Below are 20,818 nucleotides of genomic sequence, written 5' to 3' on the forward strand. Positions count from 1 at the left end.
TATCAAAGAAGTCAACACAAACAACACCCGAATAACTAAGCAACGAATCAGAAAATCATAACTTTAAACAGTCAGCTAAGAAACCCCAAAATACATAGTAGCAGATAATGAGGGTAGTTAAGATAAAATAAGGACAGTCAAATAATACTACTTGGATAAAGTAATTATTTTATTAGATCAATCACGAATCTTACACATCATTCATACTCTTTTTTGAAAACATGTACAGTTAAAATTTCTGAGATTTTGGTTTGGTTACCATTTTTAAAAAAAAATTAATACTTTGTTGCTTCACCTTTCATAGAATTGATTACTATATTCTTGTACTTTTCATAGACCAAAATGGTGTATGTTTTCTAAAGCTGAGTTGCACAGACCTCTTTTTAGGGTCAGTGTTAAAAGAATCATTTTAAAAAATGACTGACAATACATGTCATGAGGTTCCATAATTATTTATGAAATAGATACTCAAATCAAATGTCACATGTCAGTGATATTACAAAAAAAGCACAATAAAATGTAAACAAGAAACCACTACTAACGACTCCATGAACCAACACTTAATGGATAAAAACAAGAACATAGAAGTATAACATTTTAACATTAACATATTAGCACACATGCATTGTAAACAATTCCAAATTCAAGAGGTTAGTGATGCAGGACAAAAAATTTGAAATTAGTATTTCAATTCTTATATATGGAATAAAGATTTTCCTTCTAAATTATTTAGGAAGTTTAAATTATTGGTTTAAGAATAAAGATTATACTAGTATCAATTTACTATCTTCCCAGTCAGATTTAGTTTCATTTTCCTAATTTAGGATTACTAATTCTAGTAGTATAGGAGTTTACCTTATGTTCTTTTATTTCACAAAGAGAGGATTAATAAAACCCCCACTTTATACTATTTGAATTATTTTGACTCAGATACATCAAAATCCTCGGCCCATGTGTGTGATTGCCTTAGATCCCATGTGTGTGATTGCCTAAACCCCTTCAATGAGCAACTCTAAGAAGATTAATTGTTCTTTTATTTGTTTTTCCTAATTATTCAGATCTGAATTTGATACAGATTAAAACTTGAGCTTTTTCCTCATAGTTTTACTATTGCCTTCCCCAAACATTCCACAGGATAACACCCCATATGTCCTCCTTCAGTTTGATGCTAAATAAAATGCCAATTTAAGTGAAGAAAGGGCACAAGGAATAGAGAACATACTAAAATATGAGAGAGACATGTGCAGCTAGAAATTAGTGCAAATGAAACATATAAAATCCATAATCTCAACATGTCAAAAAAAAAAATCCATAATCTCAAAGGTCATAAAAGCAACCTGCACAGGAAGTTCAAGCTTTGACCTCAGAGTAGCACGCTCCTTGCCATCATCACCCTCCTCCAACAACTATCATTAAAAAGAAAATATATCAAATTTAACATCTCAAGAAAGCCTATTTCCACAACCTAAATTGCCGGGGCCAATTTCTTTTCTCTACACAAAAATTTAGACACATAAAAAAGCTGTGGCCTGTGCAGTTTAGGTTAGGGAAATTGTATTAACCTTAAACAAACAAAAGGAAAACAAAAGGAAAAATATGTTATAAGAAAAAATGAAAAATAAACTGAAGATGAACACCCCACACCCAGATGGAAAACCAATTAACTGTGCAGGATTGGCGGTTGCGTTCTTGATGATAAATTTGCAATTGAATAGATAATGCATGCAAACAGCACAAACACAGGATAACTCGGTTTACAAATTCAAAAACATAGAGGCTCGTGAGAGAAAATAGGTCTTGAGAACTTTAGAATATTGACAAATACCTACTATCCACTCTTAAACATCATTCAGACAAAATTCAGATACACAAACATACTGCCACCATAAGTTCTTTAACCAAATAAGACATAAACAGGCATATATCTCTATAAGCAGTTCCAAAGCCGATATTTCCACCAGGCACTACATGGCAATAGTTCTCATAGAGTTAACCAGGAATTAGCAACTCCACCCAAGAGCATAAATAGATAAATACAAACAGATGCACATGCAAAAACATGTTATCTAATTTCCCTCATAACATAAACCATGCAAATAAGCCTCCCAAAATTCCACCAAAAAATAAAATAAGGAAAGGAAGAAAATGTAAAATTAGATATAGCATAAGCTTCAATTTTCCCACACTCAAGCCAGATGTAACAAGTATCAAATAGTCAATGCGCTCCACTCATAACCTCGCAGTTGAACAGACAAATCCATATTGAGCCCTTTAATATAGTTTCTACATTGCAAATCAAATGCTGTGACATCAAACCATCCAAGGCTTTGTATCAGCACACTGTAACACCAAAAACCAATCAGCAAGTAAATATACCTGTGGAATGGTGCGCTTGAAAGTGCTAAATTTACCAACAAAAGCATCCAAAATACGCCCCTATATAAAAAATCAAACTTATTCCAGTAAACAAGGAGGATGTCCGAAAAAGGCTTATCTAGCAGTTAGCTGAAATACAAACCAGTAGAACCCGAGCTTCATCCATAGATGGTTGGTCCACACCTTTCTCGAAAATTGGTTCCACCTAATGAAAAAAAAAATCATAAAATGATATCTGTGGAAAGTAGAACATAACTTGTACAGATAGGTAGTGAGAACTGAGCAAGAAAATGCACCAGATTTAACATCAACCGAGCACAGGTGGTGTGGATACTGAGCGACAATGAGGCATCATGCATGTTACTCGAAAACAGATAAATAATTCGTGACAGCTGCAACAGAGTAGATAAAATACATTAGTAAACCAATGCGAATGCAATAATGTTAGCCACTGAACATCAGCATTTTGGAAGGAGAATTAATGCAAAAGAAATACATGAGAGCATTCACCATATTCCTTCAAGTCATTTAGCAGATGTAATACACATTTGCACATTATTTATGACTTGCCCAACAAAATAATCCGATTTACTTCTTTCATCTCATTCTTAAACTTACTTGCCAACAAAAAGGTATTAGTATATTACCCCATCATGATCATTAGTGTAAGATTAATTAGTAACACCCTAACACATAAAATTTAAAATTAAATTGGCAAAACTCAAAAGCATTCACAAGCTCAGATGGAAACATTTTTCAAACACACTAGGGCATGGAACATTCAATATGTTGACCAGACTATAAAGTTGCGTCTTTCAACTTCTCATGTCACACATCCCTACATTGAATTATAATTGCTTATACTTTCATATTACCCATCTTGACACTTTCACTCCCATTTTGTTGGAAGAGAAACTAGCTTTGATGTAAAATGCATAAATAAATATAAACTTACATGAGTATATAAGAAACACTGAGGCTCACTTGATTCAAAATGTTCAGATTTCAGGTAAATATACTACACTTTCTAGGAAATTGAATACTCAGGAAGTTACACTTGAGAAGCAGCACATTATCTTGTTTTACATGTAATCCATTTCTGAGGTTCTAGGTTTTTTTCCATTTATTTCATAAGGCATCAAACACAAGAATACCTCAATAACATTAAAAATAATTAGAAGTGGGATTTTATTAGTCTTTAACAGCACACTCAACAAGGAAACTCCAACTTGGCTAAGAATTACAATGAAAGTTACCTCCCCACTAGAAAAATTAACCACTTTACCTACCAAGAAGTTAAGCTGATATTGCGAACCGAACAATATAGTTTTTTGCAATTTCTAGAAAGTTCATCCTAGTTTACTTACACCCTACCAGGGAAGCCCCTGGTATATGATATAAATCAAAGGACATCCACTATTCTATATACTATAGTATAAAAGAGAACTCAAAATCATTGTACAGTGAACACTGATTTTGGATTATCTAAAATATCTCCTTCTAACCAAAAATAATGCAATGCCAACTCACGGTATTGCACCTGCTAATAAATTGTGTTTTTTGTTTCCTATAATGCCCCCTCCATTTGTGCTCCTTTACCAAAGGTTGGATTTCCTTTTATACACATGGATTGCCCCTAATCAATAGTAAAAAGAAAATAACTCTTTTTCCTCCCTTCTCTTTCTTCTTCTTGCTACCTCCCAATTCTTCGTGCATCCCTCTTCTTCATGCTGCCTCTATATGTATCTCTCTCCCTCTTATGGTTTTTGTATTATTATGATATTAAAGAAAGATAAAGCAAACCTAAGAGGGAGAGAAAGTGAGATTGAGATATAGATCTGACCCACTTTACTTAATTTTCGCCAAAACTCAAAATTCATAGCTCTTTCTAAGAGGAAAGTCTCGCATTTTGCCTTTCCATAAGTAATCTTACTAAAGCTTTCTCCATTTTTCTTATAGTACTAGGTTGGTTTTTCTATTTATTAAACTTGACCAATAAATGTTGTTTCTTTTTATTTTCGGATAAGCCGATGGTCCACAAATGCCACGAGAGCAGGAAGATTGCATGGGTATCTTTAGAAAATGACGCCACATGGTTTGGTTACTTGCTCAGAAATACAAACCCTCCTCCATGAAAGAACAGCACCACCGGAGAGGGAGATTAACATCGGGTTTGTCGTCATTGTCTGAAGGATGTGCATGCTGAACCAAACATTGTGGGAGCTATCCATTACAAAGTCAAAAGTAGTTTCTATGATTTAATGTTTTGTTGTTCAGTTTGAATTTGATTTCCTTTTCGACAACATGCCTTCCATGAATTTCACTTTGCATTTTCCATAAATCTCATCTTATGATTGTTAGGCTAAAATAATGACACCTATTGAAGTATCCATAACTATAAATTTAATTGTGTATTTATTGAAACTATATTTAAATAAAAACCAAAGAGAGAGTTCTGTTAATGAGCTTATAATCTTAAATCAGCAAAGACCAAAATAATCTAATTGAACATATGCAAGCAGTAGATTCCTTCCTTGGTAAAAATGGATACCCATATCAAATCCACTTTAAACCAGTAGATCGATGAGTGACTAACATAACTTTTTTAACACCCATACAAAAATGCAATTGACCTACTTATAAATAAACAATACTTCTTTATAGAAGGTTAATACGAGTTAGTACTTGGTAAACAGTCACAAGTCAAGTTTGCTCTCCCATATACATATAACAGCCAAAAAAAACTAGATTGTCTAAATTATCTATCTAATTTTACCACTGATAATAAGGACATTTAATAAAGGTAGCACCTGTGATAAGGAAAGGTCACTCCGAACATGATGAACAATCTCTGCCAATAGACTATAAGCCAACGGCCTCAAAGTTTCATAGCATGCTCTACCTGTTCCAACTAGAACCCTGAAATATAAAGGAAGATGTATTAAGAAAGATACATACACTGCCTGAATCAGATACATAACAAAGTCACAACAACAAAAAATCAAGCACAAATCCATTCTTTTAGAATGGTATGCCAACAAATAAAATGATACCCACATGATAATACCACAATAAAACACATAACACAGTTTCTTACTTAAAATAATAAACCAACAACAAGATACACGGTACCAATTGAGCTTGACTCTACCATCAACTGAACAATAAGATCAAGTACGGATTGCCTTTTCCTTTGCAATCCAAGCAACCACTTGTTGTGCCATTGTGTTATGCACGGAACTTAAGGTCAAATTTTTCTATAGGTTGAGAATACTTCCCTAAAAAAACAATTTGATATTCCTTTTTATCTTCTTTAATTTTTATTAAAATTTTAGAGTTTCCCCGTCCCCCTACAAGCCCTGCTTAATTAGAAAATTAGGTGTAGAGCAGCATATTGTTCTATAAGGCCAAAGAACCTACCTCTCTTCTAAAAGTGTGTCAATTAAAGGAAATAAGCCTCTTTTGAAATCTGTCCCAAGAACATGCTTCAAAGCAACCAATAATTCCTGCATCAATAAGTTGAGATTCAAAGTTTAACAGAAGAGAAAGAGGATTTCGTGAGGGAAAAATATTAAGAAAATGACATCCTTCACCTTTCTAATGGATACTGAGTCAGAACATGTGACAAGCAAATTGACAATACTTTTACAAATGCTTTCTTCATGCGGCCTAATATAATCAGCAAAACTCTTCAACAAGTAAGTTAAGAAGGAAACTGTCTGCAACAATTGAAAAAAGTGAATAACTGATCAAAATCACCTAAATGATACAAATTTTGCTCAAATAGAAACATAAGCATCCTCAATCATATTCAATAATCTTATTTCTCTTTTCGAGAGAGACTAAATCTATTTATCTGCAATTCTTTGGTGCCCTAGAGATGCACAGCCCTAGACTAGAGTTCCGACCGGCAAATTGCAGTATTATTATGATTGACTTTAATCACAAACTTTTCATAAATGTGCAAAGGGAGGTGAGGCACAGTTCATACTGAACATATTAGGAAGGCTTCTTCTACAGCAAGTTAACATACCATGCATTTGCATAAAATGCGGGAAAAAAACTGGCATAAATTGGAAAAAGCAAACGCTTGTCTCATTCATTTTTCAAAGTAAAACATACAACAAAAGCTTGTCTTAAGTTTCCAAAACTAAAAGAAAACAAGCATGCAGTATTTTGAATGCCGATAGTCATGTAATGACAGCTCAGCATACCATCATTTATTTAATCATCAAATGAGAAAAAGTCATTGCATGTACAAATAATCTTAAGGACATCATGAGCACCTAACACTCACCTTAACCTGTGCACCCTTCAGTTCAATGAAGTGGCTCTTTAAATTAGGAGGAACTTTGTCCGGACCAGGGACAGATATCGCAGCAACCATCAGAGGCAACAAGTGAGGAATATTAGTTTGAACAAGTCGGCTGTACAATTGGAATAAAAACATGACTACAAGAGGACTCTCTGTAACTATCTTGAAAGAACGAGTACTCGGGTTAAGCTGCCCATTTCCACCAAATGAAGGGCCTGTAATAACATGATCTGAGGAAGAAGAACTCTCCATTGGTTTAACATCTTCCATAGCTTGTGTTGTATTATCAAAGAAATGACTAACAGTTGATCTAAAATTCTGGTATATCTTGCATACAAAATCCAAGAATGGCTGAACTTCATTTTCAAGAGTTGGCCTAAAATTCCTAAGAAGGTCAAAGATAATACGAATACAAATCAATCCATTTTCCTCATTGTCTTTAGTAAGCACTTGCATCGCAACCTTTAGAAGGTCCTGAACAAAGGGGCGGAGAACTTCACTATGAGGAAGACGATTAAGAATCTCCACAACAATGTTCCGAAGCTTGTGCTCAGGATTATCTACAAACTGTGGCGTTGTAATTTTTAAGAGGATAACTGAGAACGCGCGAAAGTAGCATTTCAGGAAATTTAAGTACTCTGATGTATGCGCAATTTCAAGACTATCCCGTACTTCCATTGCCATCTGCAACCTTGACTGTATTTCTGTCAAAATTAAAAATTGAACAACATCATTACTGAGTATCAGATAAAGAAGCCAATTAACAGCAAGAACAAATTTTTCTCTTTTTAATGCAATTCTCATGAGAACAATACACTTAATTACTTAAAATTCCAATTGCTACGTATACTCGATACAAGCTAATCAGTCTAGGTTATGTTTGGCACAACACTCACAAATTTAGATTTGTAGTGGAACATTATTGATATTAACGAATTTGACCGTAAATAAGAACTGTTGTTTGCTTTACAGCCAAAATAAATACAGTTTCTCTCTTTTTTCTTATGTAATTGTTCTTACTGCAACGAGACATAAACTTTCCTTCAGCTTAAGGTAAACAAAAATTACAAAGAGAATTCGAAAATAGATACCGAGGCCAGGCTCCACCAGATGGCGGGAGTGTTGCTCGAAATTTTGAATAGGACTCATGGCTTCGTTGTCGTTGTCGTTGTTCAATTTTGAAGTAGCAACAGGAGCAAACAAATAAATAAAACGGAAACCCTAACTAACTGACTCCTTGAGCTAAAATTCAATTCTAGGGTTCGAATCACAATCTCAATTACCAATATTGTTAACCTAATAGACAGAGTAGCAGCAGAAGCAGTGAGATTTTATTAGGGTTTTAGCAAGAAATTTTTAAGAGAGAGCATCTGAAAGATTTATTTACATGATTGTTAGTTAGAAGTCAAGAGAGAGTAGCAGTTACGTCTGTGTAATTAAGTGTTTCCCTCTCTCCCTATTGATTTGTTTAACAACCGGAAAATACTAAGAAATTAACTCGAACAACGTTTGTTGGTGAAAAAAAAAAATCTAATTGTCTTTTTTTTATTTATTTGTTAAGTTTTTATATCTTATTTTAAAAATTAAAAATATTTTATAGACTAGTGTTACTTTACGTGTTTCGTACGTGACTCATAATGTGACTTGTTAAATATTATATTTATATTTAATTAATAATTATTTCTATAATTATAAGTTATATTTAAGTATAAAATATTAAATAATTATTAAAATAGTAGTTAATTAGAAATATTTTATTTTATTTATGGAGAACATATCAAATGATAATTAAAATGATATTTATTAGAAGTGGTTTATCTTAATTAGAATTATAGAAATTTAATTAATAATTAAAATAAAAATAATTGAATATTATAAAGTAATTTATTATAAACCATTATTATAAAAAAAATATGTTTAATTAATAATTATTTTTATAAATTATATTGAAGTATAAAATATCAAACAATTATTGAAATAATAGTTAATTAGAAATACTTTATCTTATTATGGAGAACATAAATAAAAATATCAAATAATAATTAAATTAATAATTTTATCTTAATTAGAATTATAAATAATCAAAATAGTAATAATTGAATATTTAAAATAGTTTATTTTATCTAAGACTCTAAACAGTTATCTTTATATAGTATTATAAGCAGTTTATTTTAATTAGTACTCTAACTCTAATAATTATTATAGACACCTATTAAACATGTAAAAGTGACAATAGACTGTAGCGTCTAATGTTGATTTCTAAAAAAATTTGCCCAGATGGCGAGCTTGTGGTCCAAAATTTTAGATTCAAGCTGGTCATATCTGTGCACAGCTGCGAACTTAAAAAAGAATTGAAACGTAATTAGTCGTAAATATCTTTTAAAAATCCAAAATAATTGTAGTATAAGAAATTGGACTAATTGCAATATCTTATAAGTTTATAGGCCAAATTGCAAGTTCAACGGATCAAATTAACCATCCTAAACCCATAGGATCCTATAAATACTTCCAGACACCAAAAAAGCACTTTTAAACATATTTATCCCATAATTAATTATTTAATTAGCATTACAATAATCAACTTAAGAGTTTTAACCTCACCTATCTTATCACTTACCACTCATGATCCCTATCACTCCACGCATTTTCACACTCTTGACATAACTGAATCTCCAATTAATGTTAGGTCACCCATAACTTCTATAAATAGATCATTAACACAGCTTAGTCAGAGGTCTGCCGGTCAAAAAATTTAGCATGTATCAAAGAGCAAAAGCCCTAAGAAATACATAGCTTTGGCCGAACCATAGACACATCACACACATCACACAAGCCAATCAAACAAGCCAGAAACGCATCAATCACTCAATAACACAGTGCTGCACATCGATCCCAATTTAGATTTCACGTCCGGATCACAAAAAAACGAGTCAGGTATTCAGAACGGTACTTCTGAGGATTCAATCATGTCTTTATCACTTTTTCATATCATATTGATTATAATTTTAAATATTTGTGTTTAGTATGCATGTTGTTAACTATTTTTCTCATAAACTGGCATAACAGTTCCTTCTGATGATTTTTGCCATGTTTTCCATGACAAAACGATTAGAAGTATCTTTAGTGATGTTTTAATGCATGATGAAACTCAAATTCAGATTTCATTCGATTTTGGTATGTAGAAAGCATGTTAGGGTTGTTTTACGCACTTATTTGCTATGTATTTGTGTTCTTAGTAGTTTTTGTTATGATAGATATAAAATCAACTTAGAATATCGTGTCTTAAGATGTTTAATTAAGTATTAGACATCATATATTAGTCCTAGCATGTTCTAATACGTTTTCCCTTGCGTTTTAATAGTTTTTGAGCGTTTTTGCATGAAATGAAACCCAAATGACAAGCACCTTCGGCCAAATCACAGTGGCGCTTATACATTGGCGTCCCTGCCACTCCTTATCTCGCAAATCTTATAGAATTAGATTCAAACTTGTTTTCGCATTTTCGGGCTGTTTGAGCTTGATAATGGGCTCCGTTTGAAGTTACCAACTCGTAATTAGATGTGGAATATTATTTTCTATTATATAGGTCAGAACCAATTAAGTTTCAGGCCTGAAATCACAAATTATTAATCAGCCAATCAACCGGGCTTAAAAGCCTAGTCCATGAGCGAGCAACAACTTCCAGAAGCAATTCTGAATTTGTTTGAACACAAAATTGACCCCGGTTTGAACTAGTGAATCTGTATCGACGAGACAAAAAACTTTTGTGTTCAGCTCGGGTCCAGAATCCGACCAGATCAGCCTCCAAGTCAGCAACGGTTGTCCGACATTCTAGTTCGGCAAAATTTAAAAGTATTTCTAACCTTGTTTTTTTATCAACTGTATGGGCCAGTTGACAATGTTTATTGCTTTCCAAGCATGTTTAAATTCATATTTTAACAGGTTAAAGGACTAACCACATTAAATTAACAATCAAATCCAGTAAATCACCTAGACATTTTAGGAGTGCATACAAAATGTAATTAGAGGTTGTATAGGTTTTTCAAGAATGACTTAATAATCAATCAAACTTAAACATCTGGTTTTTAAGCTTTATGCATGTAAAATATCCAGACCATCCTGACTTGACTATTTATTAGATACCACTTGGATTAGAGGTATGCTTAAGGGTAATTGCTACTTGATTCAAATACCAGTCCAATTCGAGTCATATGCATGTCTTAAGTAATTTATCGCTTTCATACATGTTTATTTTCCAGCAATTATCCTTGGGACTCTATGCATGAATAAGATGAGATATTGAATATGTCATGTAAAATGGAGTGTAATTGAAAAGTCAAATACAAGAGTTTTAGTAGTGTCTACGAACCTGGTCTTTCGGTCCGGCGTACGATAATCTTACCGGAGACGAGCAAGGTTACCCAATCGGTAGAAAAGTCATTCCTAGCTGAGATAGGTGGCGACTCCATATTTTATAAAGCTAAACCAGTTTCGAAATCAGCCTTAAGCATGGACGGGTGACCCCGAAACCTGCTCTTCTCACAACTATCTTAATAGTTTTTTAGTTAATAATTATGTTTTAAAAAATATAAAAGGCATTAGCGTAAATATCTTTGTCCTCCCCCGCCTTCGTGCTTTAATATATAGCTTATAAGATAATTGTTTAGAGCTATTTATGTTTAATAAATTAGTAGTATAATATCTCCGCGTTGCTTCATGAAGATCGTTGTTAAAAGCAAAGTAAAAACAATGAGATACCGTAATACTACAATGATTGACAATTCAAATACGTCAACATTTTGTGAAAACTAGATATAGTTAATTGTAAAATGAAAAAGTTAAAGATAATCTATAACATATATAAAAGTGTATTGGTAGGCATAACACTTCTATACATGAATAAAAATACTTTTTCCATAACTTATACACTTTAATTGCTATAAATTTGTCATAATTTGTATCAACCGCCAACATTTTGCTGGACATAAAATTTTCTACATGCTTTATCAACTTTAAATGTCAGAAATATTTTCCAATCTAAATCATGAACTTGGAAAAGATGACCGAAAATTTTTCCGGCGGTGGTCGGGTTGGTGGTGAATGGATTGGCCGATTAGTTTAGGTTAAATTAAGTTGGGTTGGATTGAGTTGAGTAGGATTGAGTTAGGGTATTCTGGGTGTTTTATTTTTTTTGGATTTATTGATGACGTGCAGATGATGTGGCGCCGACTGTTTTTTTTTTTAAAGAATATCAGTTGACCAGAAAAAGACGGCGCTAGGGGTATTTTTGTCTCAGGAATTTTGTGAGCGCCGACACAAATATCAGAGGGTTTTGTGCCCGTTTTTAAACATTAGGGGTTTTTGTGTACGTATCCTCAAAAGTCAGAAGTCATGGGTGATTATTAGCCTAAATTTGTTGGTATAAACAGATCTAGAGTCTAAACACTCAAAGAGAATTAAGCAAAAATAAAAAAAAATCACACTTTTTTTCAAAATAACGAAAATCATATTTTTAAAAATAAACATATTCAACTTTAAACTTATTTTTAGGTAATTAAACCATGTATAAATAAAGCATATATTTATGAAAATTTTAATAAAATCTCACAAATATTAATTCTTATTTACTTTTATAACATATTTTTTTATTCAATCAGTCATGTTATATATAAGTTATTAATTTTAGATACTCTTTAAAATACTAATATATATAATAATATATTATAAATATGCATGAAGATAACAAAATTTAACAAAATATTACATGACAAATTTATTAAAAAACTAATCACATAATATATTTATATTTTTACTAGAGTAATTATAATTATAAATATAATAATATATATTAACAGACTAGTCATATGCAGCTTTTAGATTATTCACACAAACAAACACTCACAACCTCTTTCCCTTCCTTTTTTTCTCAAATTTCAAATTTCTCTTTCTTTTTTCCTCTTAAATCTCTATTTTTTAGTTCATGGTGTCCACGAGCACAAAAAATCAACGTCGATCGGTTGGGCTTGACCACGGCAGGTTGGCGGCAACGTGGCTTATAGCGGCGGAATCAGAGACTTCGATGATTGAGTAGAGTGCAATGATCATTAGTGATGCAATGAGTGATAACAAGGGTCAACTTTTGTTATTTGTTGTAACTCCGATGATTTATTGGGTTCTTTATAATATTCTACAATCGGCTTTGAACCAAAATCAATAAAATGTTTTCCGCTTGAGTAATTTGTGATTGAGCGTGATTGATTATGGTAGGAATCTACTTTGTACTTGCACCTTATGATAACGAAATTAAACCCTTTATTTTCTTGTGTTGATTTTTGTGATGTTATGTTTTAATCGAATATATTTATTTTGATGCTACTGATTTTATAAACAACAAATTGATTTATGTTTTTATAAGGAAAAATGTATCACAAATACACAAAGTGCTCTTGTATTTATACTAAAAAATCACAAAAATACACCATATAATCACGATATAAAAACACCACCAAAAAATACAAAAAAAAATCGATAAAAGAAAGACGTTAAACGTAGAAAGTAAAAAAATCTATTTTTATAATTAAAAAAACAAGAAAGGTTATTTTGGTAAATAAAAAAGACACGAGATGTAGAAGTATAAGAAAAAAAATAGAGTACTGCTGTAATTATTTTTCAAAAATAAGATAGATTTGTAATTCTCCCAAAGAAATTGAGCACATGTGTCAATATATCTTTTGTTTTCTACTACATGGTGATATTTGTAGCAAACCAAAAGTATTGATGTTTGTTTTAACCCTTTGCCAATTGGAAAATATTAGAAAAACAACTACTGATAAAAACAGTAAACAAGCTTCCATAGTAAAATCAAACATGAGGTCAGTCAGCCTTGCACCGCATCAGGAGGAGCGACAGCGGCCGTGACAAGCAGCAGCGGCAAACGGCAGCGGTAATGAAACTTCAGGCGAATAGTGGAATTTTTATTTTTTCTGACCGATAACCGAACCGAATTTTTGATATATAATTCGGTTTGGCTAATTCGGCTTTAACCGTTTTAGATGCTCAAACCTAGCCATTTTTGCTATTTGTCAGTTTTATATTAGTATTTCTGTCACGGCTCTTCAAGAAGTTGATCAATCGCATGCATTGCTGTCAGGTGAGTCGATCAATTCTTTTTAGTTTGAAATGTAATCGTTAATAATTGAAGTTTCATACAAATAGTGCACGATTAATTTCATTTATTTGTTGCGAAAACAGCTTAAGAGTGAGAATAATGTTTGAAGGAGTAGTTCATAGAGTGTTGGTTGGTTATCTAGGTCGTTATGTCAAAAATTTCCAAAAAGATCAACTCAAGCTCAGTCTCTGGAACGGTAAGAATTTAGAATGATATCTTCATTTGTAATTACGATAATTTCTTTTTAATCCTTTGTAATGATGTGATTTTGCAGAAGAAGTATTGCTGGAGAATGTTGAACTCATTACTGAAGCATTTGATTATCTTCAATTGCCATTTGCTATTAAACAGGGTATACAAACTTCCGAAAATTTGTCTTTAGCTTTATTTTCGTGGTTTGAATCTCGTAGAATTATGTTATTGTAATTGATTAATAGGTAGAGTTGGAAGGCTAAGTATCAAAATTTCATGGAAAAAGCTTGGCTGGGATTGCCCTATCATTATTGTGTTGGAAGATGTTTTCATTTGCGTGTCTCAGCGAGATGACCATGAGGTAATTATATAGCTATACTGCAACTCTAATATTTATATGCTACATATGTATTTTTTATAAATTTAATATAAAGAAACAAAGTTTGGAGTCTTTGAAACATACACACTTATGCAATTTAATTGTTTTTTGCCTGTATTTATTGCTGTTGTTGTTGCAGTGGAATATGGAGGCAGTTGAAAGAAGGGAGTATGCTGCCAAAAAGGCTCAGCTGGCTGCTGCTGAGCTTGCTAAATTGTCACGCCGTGTATGCGGTAAGCTATTTGTTTTACTACTTTCAATTGCCATGCTAATAATCCATTCTTGCAGTATTCTTCTTGGTTTTGTCAAATACGTCTATCTTAATTTTATACTATGCAAAGATTTTTTTACCTGAGACCAATAGATCTATAGGTTGTAAACATGAATAGTATAACACGAACTAGTGACTTCTGGTCATTTGTAGAGCATGCTTAATTAATTTCTTACTCTCTCTAGAATTTAATTTTTTATTGTTTAAGACATCATACAGATGATAATTTGTACTGTAGTCTTATCATTAACACTCATTTTCTGCAGATAATCAAGCTGGCAAATCATTTATTTCATATATTACTGCAAAGGTGAGATGGTATTTTTATATGGCTAATTTTCCTGCTGTTGTTCTGTGTACAGCTTTCTTTTTTACCGATATACTTGATATTTATCAGGTATATTGTTGTCCGGCGAGAGGCACTTGAGAGTGCTTTATCCAAGATCTCCGTCCAGTACTTCAGTAATGACATTTATATCTATTGTTCTTCTTCTTGTCACCAAGCTCCTTGTTTCCCTTGTAGGTTCTCGACAGCATACAAATGTCAATTAGAAATTTCCATGTTCAGTACAGTGGAATGCATCTTAACTCGGTAAGTTACCGCCATGCAATTTTATTTTGACATTAAATATTTTACTATAATTCATGGGTGGTTTACTAAAATTTCTTGCTTCATATTGCAAAGCGGGTAACTAAATTGACAACAAAGAGGAACAAATCAGCTGATTAATCTGATGCTGCTGCAATCATTTTTTTTAATGGTTTAAAAACTTCACTAAACATTTATTGGGTCAAATATAGACATGGCAGTGCCAATGAAGATAATTGACCGGAAAATGGAATTATTCTAGAGAATTAATTGGATGTTTTCTGCTGGCATGATGTCCTTTGATGTTCAGAGAGTAGTTACCCTCAAGTTTTGGGGTGCCTTGGTTTATCCCTGGACTCTATTTAATTGACTCCTTCTTTTCACTCCTCTACCAACCTTCATATTTTACTCTGGCCTTATACAGCAAGCAGCATCCTTAGAATCAACTATCATGCCTTTGTTCTAGCAAGAAACTGCATTGCATGTTCTCAATCATGCTTTTGATCTTATTATGAACAGAAAATGGATGATATACATCCCTTGATGCCAACAAAAAGTCTTACTATTTTAAAAATTAAGACTACAAACAATTCATTTTTATGGTCTTCTTTGATCTAATTGGACCTGACAATTATTTGACTCCAATATTGATTCTAGAATATATTTGTTGAATATTTCCTACCTGTATTGGGTTGATAAATTCTTTGAGAATGACTCCTTTGTTGATGTTTTAGAGCGATAGACTTATGTAGGATTAGATGAAGAGTTTACCCTTTCTTTTTTCTAACATGTTATAAATTACTTCCTCAAGATTAGTATCATGTGATTGATTTAATATTTATATTATCTTAATAATTTGACTGTTATCTATCGGTTACTGACAAGACACGGATGTTAATTTCCCATATATGATTTTCCAATTGCAGGTTTTATTTGGATTAAAGTTTTCTAGCTTGGTGATTAAGCAAAATGTGCTTGGGTAAATTTTTCTTTGTTTCCATTTTGTGTACTTTCCTTGCATGGTTTATTTCTATGAATCTTTTTCGACTTCCACATTATTTTAAATTACTGCAAGCTGAATAAGTGAAGTTTTCTTGTACTTCATTTATATTAAGTTCTGCGAAACATTTTTTTGTTCGAATGGCAATGTTTATCGTATGTACATATTATTAGTTTTATTTCTTTTACATTTTTCTATTCCTTTTCTCCATAAGCAATAATATGTCCTGTTTTGGCCTATTGGCCCAGTACATTCTACTTCTCCAGGTAATTTTCCTCATCAAGGAATAAGTGAAATAGTTTGAGTGATTGTTTATGCTACAGAGATGACGAAAGTTGGTCCCAAATCAAAGACACTTGAAAAATGAAATATATTGATAGAGTATGGTATGATGGATGTTGATGTGAGGGTGGTAGAGATGGGAAACTGAGTGATGGGAGTGAATAGAAGGATCATTCAAAAGGTTCTTACTTGTTTTCCTCGTTGAGGAGATCTTTTGTAGGAAAAGTAATGAGCTCAAAGTGCTGATTGCAAGCAGGTTTTTTCCTTGGGTGGCTAAAATATTCTATAAACTGTTCTATATGAGATTGGTTAGGTGGTCTTTGAAGAAGATGAAATTGAAGGAGGTGATTTGTGGAAACTAAAATAACTGGAACGATTTTATATGAAGTTTTTTTTGGTTAATTAACTCATCTTTGAAGTTCAATTGTCTTTAATTGCTCCATTTATCCTAATTTTCGAATCTATCGAAAGGTAATTTTTAATTTATTGATTTGGAGTAATTCTATTCGGTGTTTAGTGAAACATTATTCCAGATGTCTTAAACTTTTTACTTCTATTGAACTGTGGCTCTGAGCTCAATAGTATTTTTTGCTAGGCTATTAAGTCCTATTTATTGTCTCATATCTAATATTAGAAGAAACTTAAGCCGTGTTTGACTGTTGTAACCACACTATATTTATTTGATCACTTTTATATCAATTACTTCTATGGTCTGGAGTATGTGAAAAGGTAAGTCTGTTCGTAATTACTTTAAAGTCTAAAGAATACATCTTGTCACAAAGCTACATCAGATGAGGAGTTGTGTTGCTAGTAACTAAGCGATATGTCATGGTTACAGTTTTCCCAGGATATACTAAGAGACTCTGTAATTTAATTATGATTATCAGTTACCTATTTGATAGGCAATTTTATCAGCTAGTGAGTAAATGTTTCAGATTGATAATCCTCAATATTATTTTGATCTTAAGAATAGTTGGGTGACGCCTATGAGATTGGGACAATATTTGATTATGCTCTGGTAAACATATTTCTTTTTCTGTTTACCTAAAACTAGAGGAATGGTAGTCAATATAATGCTTCCATAATAGAATGGACGCGTATGGCTGTCCGAGTATGGTATATATGTATGATTATTTTACATTTTAGTCCTTTTTTTAATATTACTCTGGATTTATGTTAATGACTTAATGTAGACTTTAGTGTTATGGGACATGCTGCTCTTCATAGTTTTGGTTGAACACGTCTTTGATATGATAGCTTTCAGTTTCCTCAGGGCCTCATTAACTGTAGTATAAATGATTCCTGGTCTAGGATTCATGTTTAAAGGGTTTTGGGGTGTATAAAGAAATTTCAATGTTATTGTGGGTGGAGCTTGACATGATTTAGAATTTGCAGCTTGAAAGCATCCTTGCCTGGGATTTTCTTGTTTCTCTAGATCTTTGTTTCCTGTACTACTTCTACCCTTCTTCCCTTACCTGTGTCCGAGTACGTCTTGCACATAAAGCTGACACGATCTAAATCGTCTTGGGATAATTTTTCAGTCCTTCTCTACTTCGGAATCTTGAGAACTAGTATGCATCAACACTTTTGATTGCTGTTTTGAGTTTATCATTTCTGTCATGTTAGGTCTTCAGTTGGGAAGATGGGAGGGGGCCAAGCAAACAAAACTGTGGATATTGAAGGTTTGGAACTTTATTGTACCACATTCGAAGGAGTAAAGGAGTCTACTAGTTTGGATGATGGTGCACATTCCACATGCTGGTATAATGGAAGATCTGAAGATGTAATGTCAGATTATTTGTTGCAGCCATTTGACGTAGCAATTTCCCTTATGGTAAGAAAACCTTATTACCCGCAATCAGTTTCTTTACATTTCATGGCTGTACTACGTTTCATTTAATAACTTTTATAATAATGACTGCCGTAATATATTACAACATGCAAGCTCGCAAGAAATTGTTTTTAATCACTTCGCGATACATTAATTCTATTTTTTATTTTGCCCACACCTTTGGCAGGTAAATGTGAGACTTGAAACTTACCTTTTGTATGAATTAACTTCGTTGAGAGTGACTAAAATTTTCACAATTGACAAAATTGGTCAATATGAAAACAACATAGATGATAACAAAAGAGAAAATCTATCTGTGTGTACAAGAAAATTACATCATTGCCCAACGAGCCATGTGATCTTCTAGAATAACTTTTAGTTTTTTTTTTTATATAATTTTTGCTGGAAATTATCTAGAGTAATTGGTTTTCTAAATTCTTTTCCACTTTTAATTTTATTTTATAAAGTTCTTAACCTAGGTAATTTTTCTTGATTCGTCGAGCTTTGTTAAAATAGCATTGATGAGTGCACATATTTGTTTTGGAGATAGTTGAAAATCCATTTTATTATCATCTTTATGAACAGACGTCGAGACATTGTCAAAATATTTAAGTGAAATTATTTTCTTAAATTCACATAAAACAAAATGAAATTTAATGAAGGTGGGATACTAAACTTTGGCTTCATATGCAGGTTAATAGAGTAGGAAAGTTTGATAATGATTTGGCACAATATTCAATCAGAGCAGAGATAACTGGCTTGGTTAGTTCTATTATTTTGAAGGCTTCTTCCATTTCTTTGTGTGCTTGTTTGATATAATTCTATAGCTGAAAAATGTATGCTTAAATTATTTAGGATATGTCTTTAGATGAGGTTCAGTTGCAACAGATGCTGATTCTGTCTGATTACATAAGCATCAGCCGTTTGAGGGAGAGGTAAGTTTAGTATTTACTCATTCTTATCTCGTTAAGATATTTATGACTGTTAGTTCAGATTTAATTTATGAAGACCATATCATCAGCAAAAAGCATGAACAAAGGGCGTCTTTTGCATATTGTTTCTCGATGTTCTAAGCAAAAAGACCGATGAACAAAGCTAGTACTTGTTCTGAACCTAACAGCCTAAGATGAATAATTGCCCCTTCATTGCAACCATTAATACATTTACATCTGTTGCACAACCTGTATCCACCATTAAAGATCTATGGTGACCTTTTAGAATTTAGAAAACTTTAATTTCTTCATCGAATCTCCATGAATTCAATATCTTGTGCCCCTAGGATAACTTGGAAATTGTATGTTTTGAATCCAAACATCAGGTTCATTTAACTTTACCAATGTTTCATTGTGCTAAATGACTTCAGATAATCTTATTAATATTTTTAACGATGGAAACAAGCGTGCTTATTGTTTATTAGAGATCATAAATTGATTGTTGGAATTTTACCTAACAGTTTTAATATTTGGCTGGAATGGTTTTTGACATGGTATTTGTTAAATAACCAATTCACCCAAAAGCTCCAATTGTTGGGTGAGGCTCCAAAGTCTTATTATCTTTACACATCCTACACGCAATTATGGCTTGAAGTGTGAACAAACTAACACACTTACCCACCTCACCATGTGCTCAAATATTTTAATTAACCAAATGAGAGATGCCAAGGATCAAATCTAGCCCTATCGATCTTAAAAGTTCTAATACCATATTAAATTACCTAATTCACCTAATAGTTCAAACGGTTGGGTGAGACTCCAACAATAGATTTATTGTCTTAACAATATTAGAGCTGAACATATCTTAATGAGAAATGACTAAGTGATTTTGGACTAATGTACAAGACATGGAGTTGAGTTGATCTAACAGAGGTGGTTAGTTTATTAATGATCTTACAGCTCATTGAGACATGATAAAAAAATTAAAGGATGGAGGAGTTATCATCCATATAAACAAATTCAGCCGTACTTGAGGGGGAGTGTTGAACTTGAATGTGATAAGTAAATTTCTCATTGGATAAAGAAGAGAAAGCCCGGCGACATAGAAGTGAAGGTGATTAATACTTAGCATAAGCAAATTGGTTTTCTCTAAGATGATTCTAATCTCGTTATGTGTTGCTTGGCTCAATTATCTCAAAGCTCATAAGAGTTACTAAATGGTATTACGATTGAAAGGTTCAGAGTTCAGCTTTTTTTACAACTCTCATATATTTAACTAGATATTTTAGCGTAAGGTAGGGTGGGTTTGTTCGCCCATACTTATTAACACTTCAAGTCTGATGGGTATTTGCATGTACGGGTGTGCTAGAGATTAAAAATTAATTGCTGGAATTCACTCAACAAATTGAAATTTTGGATGGATCGGCTGTTTGATGCGGTTCAGTTCTGTTTTCTGTATTTTAATAACTAGCTAGTCAAACAA

The 20,818-nt window shown here is 32.5% G+C and overlaps 2 protein-coding genes across 5 annotated transcripts in view; one reads left to right on the forward strand and one right to left on the reverse strand.

Moving 5' to 3' along the window:
* The window catches only part of LOC126677257 (uncharacterized), a 29,692-nt gene extending 21,519 nt beyond the window's left edge, over positions 1-8,173 (reverse strand). Inside the window, exons 1-9 of the mRNA XM_050371799.2 lie at positions 7,783-8,173; positions 6,674-7,395; positions 5,970-6,095; positions 5,797-5,882; positions 5,187-5,295; positions 2,673-2,768; positions 2,519-2,581; positions 2,377-2,436; positions 1,338-1,406 (exon numbers count right to left, since the gene is read on the reverse strand). Coding sequence (XP_050227756.1) covers positions 1,338-1,406; positions 2,377-2,436; positions 2,519-2,581; positions 2,673-2,768; positions 5,187-5,295; positions 5,797-5,882; positions 5,970-6,095; positions 6,674-7,395; positions 7,783-7,840 — 1,389 coding nt within the window. The 5' untranslated portion in view covers positions 7,841-8,173. The remainder of the gene's footprint in view (positions 1-1,337; positions 1,407-2,376; positions 2,437-2,518; positions 2,582-2,672; positions 2,769-5,186; positions 5,296-5,796; positions 5,883-5,969; positions 6,096-6,673; positions 7,396-7,782) is intronic.
* A 5,316-nt stretch (positions 8,174-13,489) lies between these two features.
* LOC126677693 (uncharacterized) overlaps positions 13,490-20,818 on the forward strand; it is a 37,290-nt gene continuing 29,961 nt past the window's right edge. For 2 of the 4 annotated variants that reach the window (XM_050372447.2, XM_050372448.2), the window contains exons 1-12: positions 13,493-13,634; positions 13,778-13,841; positions 13,943-14,055; positions 14,134-14,211; positions 14,297-14,412; positions 14,570-14,663; positions 14,968-15,011; positions 15,225-15,293; positions 16,217-16,269; positions 18,199-18,406; positions 19,097-19,165; positions 19,259-19,338. In XM_050372447.2, coding sequence (XP_050228404.1) covers positions 13,959-14,055; positions 14,134-14,211; positions 14,297-14,412; positions 14,570-14,663; positions 14,968-15,011; positions 15,225-15,293; positions 16,217-16,269; positions 18,199-18,406; positions 19,097-19,165; positions 19,259-19,338 — 908 coding nt within the window. In that variant the 5' untranslated portion in view covers positions 13,493-13,634; positions 13,778-13,841; positions 13,943-13,958. Of the gene's footprint in view, positions 13,635-13,777; positions 13,842-13,942; positions 14,056-14,133; positions 14,212-14,296; positions 14,413-14,569; positions 14,664-14,967; positions 15,012-15,224; positions 15,294-16,216; positions 16,270-18,198; positions 18,407-19,096; positions 19,166-19,258; positions 19,339-20,818 lie in introns of those variants that run through there. The other 2 variants (XM_056105401.1, XM_050372449.1) reach the window with 2 other exon arrangements.

This window comes from Mercurialis annua, linkage group LG4, assembly GCF_937616625.2.
Source record: "Mercurialis annua linkage group LG4, ddMerAnnu1.2, whole genome shotgun sequence".
Classification (NCBI taxonomy): Eukaryota; Viridiplantae; Streptophyta; class Magnoliopsida; order Malpighiales; family Euphorbiaceae; genus Mercurialis; species Mercurialis annua.